General features: G+C 43.6%; 1 protein-coding gene across 5 annotated transcripts in view; it reads left to right on the top strand.

The window, feature by feature from the left end:
* Positions 1 to 625: 625 nt before the first annotated feature.
* The window catches only part of MAP7 (microtubule associated protein 7), a 164,839-nt gene continuing 156,220 nt past the window's right edge, over positions 626 to 9,244 (top strand). For 2 of the 5 annotated variants that reach the window (XM_059083208.2, XM_067010880.1), the window contains exon 1: positions 626 to 880. In XM_059083208.2, coding sequence (XP_058939191.1) covers positions 814 to 880 — 67 coding nt within the window. In that variant the 5' untranslated portion in view covers positions 626 to 813. Of the gene's footprint in view, positions 881 to 1,232; positions 1,329 to 9,244 lie in introns of those variants that run through there. The other 3 variants (XM_059083206.2, XM_059083207.2, XM_067010882.1) reach the window with 3 other exon arrangements.

The raw sequence follows: 9,244 nt of genomic DNA, 5'->3' as shown, positions 1-9,244 counted from the left end.
CTTAACGTTTTTTTGCTTATTAGAGCAGAAATTGGTTTCTCCGCAGCTAATAATGTTTCTTTAAAAAAAAGAAACTGTTGTTGCCTACTGCTTTTTTTCCTGGTCTTCCGGAGCAAGACAGGAGTCGCAAGGCAGTTGCTAACCGGAAATCAAGAATAAGAAAAGTTACATCACTGGGCACAAGTTTCATTAATCTGTATGCCCTGGGGATCATCAGATATAGAAGCCTGGTGAAAAGACAGGTCAGCAACAATGGCGTCCTAAAACGCAGAATGGAGACCGGACCGCAGTGTGGAATCCAGCCCGTGTACTTCGGCTTTCCACGTGGCATCATACTCTTTGGCGGCTGTCACCATGAACGCCAGTCCTGGCGAAACTAACATTGACCTGGCTGCTTCAGAGGTCAGAGACGAGTTAGAGCGTCCGCACGCTCTCGCCTCACTTTGACTGATCCTCAGACCGTCCCAGTTCCTAGCGCCACCAAGCGTCGTCGACCCGCCTCCAGACCTCGAGGTGCGGGCAGCCGGGGCCTGAAGCTCGCGGCCCAGGTGCCTGGCTCCGCCCGCTCTCTGGTTGCGGAAACCCAGCCGCGTGGGTCGGAGTGGCTGCCACGCCGCACCTGCCCACGAGGGGGCGCGCTAGCGCGCCGGGCCCAGGCCGCCTCGGGCTCGCGAGCGCTCGCTCCTTCCTTCCTCCGCCCTTCCCTGACGGCGTTCACCTGTCTGGGCCGGGGGCCCGGCAGGCGGGGGGGCCGGCGGGAGCCAAGCCGAGGAAGAGGGCGGAGCGGCTCTCCGGGAGCGTCATCGGAGCACCATGGCGGACCTGAGAGCTGGCGGCGACCGCCACACGGGCGGCGATGGCGCTGCGCAGAGCGAAACAGGTGACTGAGCTGCGGGGGCAGGTGGTAGTCCGGCGGGCTCGGGACGGGAAGAGCGAGCCGGCCTGGTGAGGGGGGGCGGGAGGGACTCGCGCGGGGCGCTGGCGCTCCCCTCCCCCGCCCGGCCGCGGCCCGGAAAGGCCAGCCCGGCGCGCCGCGCACCCCTGCTCGGAGCCCGCTTGACCTCCGCCCTTCGCCCTCCGCCTCCGCGCGTCGGCTGCTCGGCCCCGGCGCCCAAATTCGCCGGCGCCCCGCCGCAGTGCCGGCCGCCCCTCTTGCGCGCCAGCTCGACTTACCCAAACAGGTGGAAACGCGCCAGGGAGCGCGGGCGGGAGGAGGAAGTGGAGAGACGCTGGCCGCTCCTCTCCCACCTGCCAGCTGGGTCTGATTCAATTGAATGGGAAAACCGTATCCCCCAAACCAAACCGCCAGCCGGAAAATCCTCGGCCAGGTACGGCTAGCAGGATTACCCTTTTCTGCGCAAACTCTCCGGCCTTAACCGGCGCACCAGGTGCCGGGGTTACCCGGCGCGATGGTCGCGCGTGGGCAGCGCCCGCCCGCTTTCCTGGGGTCCGCAGTTACGACCGGCTCACGAGAGTTCTGAGATCTGGGGTCGCGAGGCAGGGGCTGGTTGCAGGATGATGGGGGCCTGCAGGTGCTCGAGGGGGGCTCAGAGATTCGTTGACTTGAAGCAAGGGTCCTCGGCGTTCATGTTTTTAGTCCGTGCACCATGCACCAACCCAAGGCGGGAACGTTGGCTTGGCTCATCAGGGCGCTGTGTTGAGGAACCCCCTCTTCCCAACTTCCACGCCAGAGGCAGGATTAGGAGCTCACATCTACAAGAGCATTAAGTCCTCCCCTCCCCCATTTTATTATATGCAGCCGATTTTCCCCCTCGCGATAGTTTTTTCCTTGCAGATCCACTCCTCTCCTACTCCCCTTTTCTATTCTTGGCCAGTAAACTGTTTCTGGAACCTTCCTACAATTGGGATGGGGGCGGTGAGGCAGTTTCTTATTTTAAAAAGACATTCAAGTTGCAGGCTCCCCAACTGTGTTGTGTTTTCTGCTTACACATAACTGGAAACAATTGTTATCTAAATGTAAGACTCCCCCACCCTCAAAAAAGAGGTATTGACTTAGAAGTTATGCTTATTTTAATGTGAAAGGTCCAAAAAAGCTATAAGAGTATTTGCAAATGATGTATCTGTTCTGCTAGGTAGAGTTTGGGCGACGAAAGACTTAATCCCTCCAGCCAAAGTTAAGACTAGGAATCTTGAACTTGTTTACTTTGAAGTCACGCTACTTCCTGTAGGGTGGTTTATTTTGTCTTAAAATGTTTGAAAGATTGGCAGGTCATTATTTTCGTTTGGGGTGGGGAACGGGTGGTTTAGAGGACGTGCCTTTGTAATTGCTTTAGGGAATTTGATAAGCCGCGTGCTGAGGGTTACGGTCCCCCAAGAGAGGGCAGCAGGAGGGCAGCATCCTCATTGAGAATATAAATGGTTTGGTGCCTAATCCCCACGAAGAAAAAAAAAAAAACTGCTTCTGTACACAGTAGTTTTTGCTCAAATAAATAAATAAATAAACACTTCCTAGAATCTGCACGTGAACAAGTTGTTCAGATGTAAGCGAACTACAGACTAGCGTATTCAGTGCCCAAGCATGTTAACTAACGACTGGTCATGCTTCTAACAATTAACCTACAAATCAACCCTGTGGCTGTCAGTGAAATATTTTCTTTATGAAGAGGGCAATTTAATTGGCTGCCGTCTCCTTCATAGAAAACAATTCTTCCACATCTCTACCTAGAAACTCCAGTTTCCATGGGACAAATTTTATAAATGGTCTTTCGAATAATTGTACTTTATAATTTAACTAAAACTTATTTCCGGCTCATATCTTTTTCCTGTTTTTCTAGCCCTGGATTACTATTAAGGTTTTTCGTGCTCAGAGCACCTGTGTGAGCAGGTGTCAAAGAAAGAAGGTGAAATATATATATATATATTTAAATCTAGGTAGCGATATTTTGAGTGTACAAGTGAGGACTGCTTGAATTTTGACAACTTATGAAGTTTTCCATATATTTAAAACATGTGACCTATACCTGAGTGTCAGACTTCAACGTAGTACTTCATTCTTATGGACATATTGCACATTATAACATTCAAATGCTGCAAGTCATTATTTTTTTTTAACAATTACAGGATTGTATTGAGGTGGGTTTTTTGGGGGTGGAGTGGGGATTTCTGTCTTTTATTACTATCAAGAGGTGAAAAATGCCACCTCAAATGGCAACATTTGTTGAGGGATTCATTTTATTCCCATTTTAGAACTGGTTGTTAGGTGGTAGGGCCCATTCTTAAATGTCTCTCTTAGTTTTTCTGTCCCTGTGCAAAGACTGTGGTCTAATTTTGGGGCAATTTAGTTTAGAATCTCAGGTGATTATAAAAATAACACCTGTAATGTGTTCATAATTATATACATATGTATGTGTGTGTATCAAAGATGGGTTGAAAATTGGCCCTATACGACCTATAAAATGAGACATTTGTTAAGAATATTGAAAGGTAACATATAAAAAGCATATTTCTTTCAACATTTAAAAGCTATTTCTGTCGGTATATATTTTCTACTCAAAGGTAGTCAAGTCACATTCTTTATGGTGATTTTTTAAATTTTTCTTGAGAATGAACAGTTTTTTCCACATATATTTCAATAACAAAAGGTAGGCAAGAACTGAGAAAAATAATTGACTTGGAAACAAGTTTTCAATTTCACCACCAGAGGATGTCAAGTCCTTTTTTAATTATTATTTTGAGTAACAGATTGAAATTCACAAAATTGCCTCTGCCCAGGCTTTGTGTACTTAATCTTATGCCAGCGCTCAAGAGCTGTGAAAGTGTGCTGAGCTAATTTCTCAATTTAATAACTTCCTTTTAAAAAGCCTACTGAATGAAGACCAAAGTTAAAGCTGTTTTTGACTAACTCACAAGAGCACACTTTCATGCACAGGGAATAAGTTAATACCTATAATCTGTGAATTCTGTTGCTATTCCTTTGGGGAAAATGACATAGAACCTGGAATTGGGCTTTTTCTCTTTAGCAGGCAGTGCAGTGGAAGAACGTGGGCCTTTTTTTTTGTGATGTGGATCATGACCCTTCACTGCATTTTTCCAAGTTAAAAAGTGATATTTAAGGTCTTAGATTTCAGGGTCTACAAATATCTGCAAATAAAAATTGTTAGGGCTTCCCTGGTGGCGCAGTGGTTGAGAATCCGCCTGCCGATGCAGGAGACACGGGTTCGTGCCCTGGTCCGGGAAGATCCCACGTGCCGCGGAGCAACTAAGCCCGTGAGCTATGGCCGCTGAGCCTGCGCGTCCGGAGCCTGTGCTCCGCAACGGGAGAGGCCACAACAGTGAGAGGCCCGCATACCGAAAAAAAAAAAAAAAAAAAAAAAAAAAAAAAAAAAATTGTTAGATGGGGTTCAGACTACAATTTGTTATTAAACTCATTACTTTGAAATTCACATCCTAAAGCTATTAATGCTTCATTACAAGTGAATGGATATCTTTTTTCCTGTTATATTTTGGCTGGCTCTTACCTTTGCATCTTGCGAAGTAGGAGGAAAGTATTATTAGATGAGGCATTTGTGCTCAGGAGAATGCATTTATTTGATATCATTAGTTAGGCAAGTGTGTGAAACACTAATTTGTATTGGCATGTTCTCTAAAAAAAAAAAAAATGCCTCCTGGTGCATGACAAAAAATCATTTGAAATGGGTTATTTTTTAAAACTCAGGTCTCACTATATTGTTATAAGAATTGAAAATATTGAGGCTTAGCATAATTTGACCAAGAAATATGTACCTTCTATAAAGCTTTATGGTGGCTGAAAGGTTGATGAAGACATGATCCGTGGATTTCAAAAGGAAAACATCACTCACAAACAAATAATTGCAGGTTATGAGCAGTTAAGTGAAGAAAGAATTACTTCTAGCTGTGGTCTTTCATCATGGAAAACATACTGGGCATAGTAATTTAAATTTTTTAAATGGGTAAATGACATATAAAGTTGAATGGAGGAAAGAGAGAAAAATAAAGGAGCAGATGTGGAAGAGAGCAGTTTTGGTCATATTGAGTTGTGTGAGGCTCGTCATGAAAGAGTCTAGAAGATGGATTAGGAATGAAGGCACATTGAGGCCAAATTGTGGAGTGATCAAGCTTAAGAGGTTAGTACATTCTGCAGGCAGTGAGGAAATGTTGATGATTGCTAAGGATAACATATCTTTAATAAAGTGTGATAAATTAGGTAATTCTCTACCCATGGATCTTGAAAGCTTGGTTGCCAAGCCTAGCAGAAAAGCTCAGCTGTGCCTTTTAGGAGTGCATGCTCCCTTCATCTAGGAAAGTCATTCCCTTGATTGATTTTTGCTGCTTTGGGAAGGGTATCACGGGGCGGGAGAAGGGGAGAGCGTATGAGGAACATATGCATAACCAGGCAGATTAGCCAAATCTCTGGTGATAGTGAGGTGATCGGTATTCTACCCATGTGAGCCTCATTTTGAAGCAGCAGTGTAGACTAGAGGAAGGATTTAAGAAGGGCACATTCAGCTACATACAGACCAGCTTTGAAGTTCCTGCAGAAGTCTTCTGGGCAGGCGTTGGGCCAGCACTATGGCATGGCAGTGGAAATGGGAAGAGAATGATTAATTCAAGATTCTACAGAGGCATGTGTCAGAGGATGGAGGTAAAAAGTTGACATATAATATTATACACCAGGTTTAAGTTTGGTTCATTGGTTTAAGGGTGGCGTGGAAATAGTCATGAGGAGGACCTGGTTTTGGTAGCAGAACTAGAAAAATCTCTGCTTTAAACATGGAGATTTGAGATGGAAGGGGGACGTGTAAGTAGAAATGTCTGATGGGCACATGGAAGGATGAGAACAAGGAGAAAAACAAGTTGGGACTCTGGGATTCATTCCATAAGGGGAACGTGGTTGAAGCCATGAGGATGAGGAGAGTTTTGAAAGAAAAATGGAAAGGGGATGAGACAACACTTCAAGCACAGGAGGAGAAAGAACCAACAAAGAAGGTGGAAAAGCCAGAAAGTCAGGAAAAGCATAATTGAGCAATGCCATACCTGCCAAGGGAGAGGGACAAGGAGGTCAAGGATTCAGAGAGCGAAGAGGAAAAAAAACCCATTGGCGTGGTTCCCGAGTAGTCGCTGATCACCCCCAGAAGAGGCATTTCAGGGCATGTAGCAGATTATATGATTAATAGACTAGCAGTTGGAAAGTAAAGGTAGCCAATTTAAAAGACCCTCCATAAACTTCACTGGTGAAAGGAAAAAATGTCAAATTCTTGAAATTTTTCTTTTTAAAATTCATTTATTTATTTATTTTTATTTTTGGCTGCATTGGGTCTTCGTTGCTGCCCGCGGGCTTTCTCTAGTTGCAGTGCGCGGGGGCTACTCTTCGTTGCGGTGCGCAGGCTTCTCATTGCAGTGGCTTCTCTTGTTCCGGAGCCTGGGCTCTAGGCACGTGGGCTTCAGTAGTTGTGGCATGCGGGCTCAGTAGTTGTGGCTCACGGGCTCTATAGCGCAGGCTCTGTAGTTGTGGCTCGAGGGCTCAGTTGCTCCGCGGCATGTGGGATCTTCCCAGACCAGGGCTCGAACCTGTGTCCCCTGCATTGGCAGGTGGATGGATTCTTAACCACTGCACCACGAGGGAAGTCCCCGCTTGAAATTTTTCTAGTTAAAACTCTTTATTTTGCATACAGGTTACTGCTTTGGGGGGTGTACAATTCATTGTTTTGTCGAATGTGTAGTCATGTAACCACCACTATGATAATGATCCGGAAGAGTTCTCTTGCCCCAGAGAATTCCCTCATGCCACCCCTCTGCAATCAGGTTCTCCTATCCTTAATGCCTGGCAACCACTGATCTGTTCACCATCCTAGTTTTGCCTCTTCCAGAGTGTCATAAAAGTGGAATCATACACATAGACTTTGTTTTTTTTAATTTAATTTTATTTTTTTATACAGCAGTTTCTTATTATCTATTTCATACATATTTGTGCATACATGTCAATCCCAATCTCCCAATTCATACCCCACCCCCCCTTTCCCCCCTTGGTGTCCATATGTTTGTTCTCTACATCTGTGTCTCTATTTCTGCCTTGCAAACTGGTTCGTCTGTACCATTTTTCTAGATTCCACGTATATGTGTTAGCATACAGTATCTGTTTTTCTCCTTCTGACTTTCACACTGTATGACAGACTCTGGGTCCCTCCACGTCTCTACAAATGACCCAATTTCATTCCTTTTGGCTGAGTAATATTCCACTGTATATATGTACCACATCTTCTCACATATACTTTTTTTTTTTTTTCACATAGACTTTTGAGTCTGAATTTTTTTCACTTACCATAATGCATTTGAGATTCAGGCATGTTATGTGTATCAATATTTATTGATGGTAGTTTGCCAATTGTAAGGAAGTCCCACAGATTAATCCATCAACCCATTGAGAAACACTGGGTTATTTCCAGGCTTTGGTGATATAAGTAATGCTGCTGTAAACATTTATGTACAGGTTTTTCTTATTTATCTAAGGGAAATACCTGAGAGTGGAATTGCTGACTCATAGGTAAGTGTATGTTTATAAGAAACTGATGAACTGTTCTCTGGAATGGCTGTGTAGTCTTGCATTCCTACAAGCAATGTATGTGAGTCTTACTTGCTCTGCATCCTTGCCAACACTTGATGTTGTTATGTTTAGTTTTGTTTTTTAGCCATTTCACCAAGTTCTTTTAGTAAAGCAATGTAATCACCTCAAAGTAAAATAGTGCCCTTAGGGATGCTAGACGATGCTCATTTGAGCTAGGAAAACTTGTGGAGGTAGAGTTGCTCCCAGAGCCCGGCTATCATGTGTTTTTACATGGCTCTCATGTCATTGGCTTCTTTATTCTTTTTTTTTCCCCATAGTATTTATTTCTTGTGGAGTCTGCATTCTGAAGTTGATTATGAACAGAAGTGCTGTCATCCAGCGCACCCCATGCCAATCCAAATTCTCTTCGCCTCCTTAATGTCTGTCTTCTAATCCCTTGAGATATGGCTTTCCAGAATTTGGAAATAACTTTTTTGGTGTTTTTTGCAGTTAGAAAGCTGGAAATATTGATTCTATAATTTGTTTTATTGTCTGGATTACTCTTTGTTGGCAGAATTTATGTTGTCAAGCCTGGTACTTAGTATCTGTTCTCAGTTACTGAAGTGTACTTGCAGAGCTTTGTAAAAAGTCTTGATAATGTCTTTGGACATTTAATCACTGAGCATGGTCTAAGGTTCTATATGCTAAATGTGTATGATGTTCAGGCTTACTTTTTTCTAGAAAATCCATTTTTTTAAACTTTTTATTGAAGTATAGTTGATTTACAATGTTGTGTTAATTTCTGCTGTACAACACAATCACTCAGTATACACATATATACGTTCTTTTTTATGTTGTTTTCCATTATGGCTTATCCCAGGATATTGAATATAGTTCCCTGTGCTATACAGTAGGACCTTGTTTATCCATTCTATATGTAATAGTTTGCATCTACTAGCCCCAAACCCCCAGTCCATCCCTCCCCCACCCCACCCCTTGGCAACCACAAGTCTCCTCTTTGTGAGTCTGTTTCTGTTTTGTAGATGGGTTCACTTGTGGCATATTATAGATTTCACATGTAAGTGATATCATATGGTATTTGTCTTTCTCTTTCTGACTTAACTTCACTTAGTATGATAATCTCTAGTTGCATCCATGTACTGCAAATGGCATTATTTCATTCTTTTTTATGGCTGAGTAGTACTCCAGTGTGTGTGTGTGTGTGTGTGTGTGTGTGTGTGTGTGTGTGTGTGTGTAGATATATATAATATGTAGATAGATAATTACATCTTCTTTATCCATAGAAAATCCAGTTTTAAAGTTTGTCTAGCCCTTCAGTGGGTCAGTGCTTTCTTCCTCTTCATTAACTCTTTAAAAAAAATTTTTTTTTAAACCATATCACATTTTATTTTATTTGTTTTTGGCCGTGCCATGCAGCACATGGGATCTTGGTTCTCCGACCAGGGGTCGAACCTTCTTACTCTGCACTGGAAGCTCGGAGCCTTGACCACTGGACCACCAGCGAAGTCCCCTCTTCATTAACTCTTGAAAATGCTCTGACTTATAGTTCACAAATTTAAATGGTGTCAGATGGCTTTTCTCTATTTGTTTACTGTTCTCCTTAGCATCTTTATTTGAGAAATAGCCAGTTGATAAAATCTATAAGATTTTCTTTTAATAGGTGCCACTTTGGATTTTGATTTGAAGAGTAATATATTTTTG

The sequence above is a fragment of the Kogia breviceps genome, chromosome 13, assembly GCF_026419965.1.
Source record: "Kogia breviceps isolate mKogBre1 chromosome 13, mKogBre1 haplotype 1, whole genome shotgun sequence".
NCBI classification, from domain to species: domain Eukaryota; kingdom Metazoa; phylum Chordata; class Mammalia; order Artiodactyla; family Physeteridae; genus Kogia; species Kogia breviceps.
This window is presented reverse-complemented; position numbering and strand designations above follow the sequence as displayed.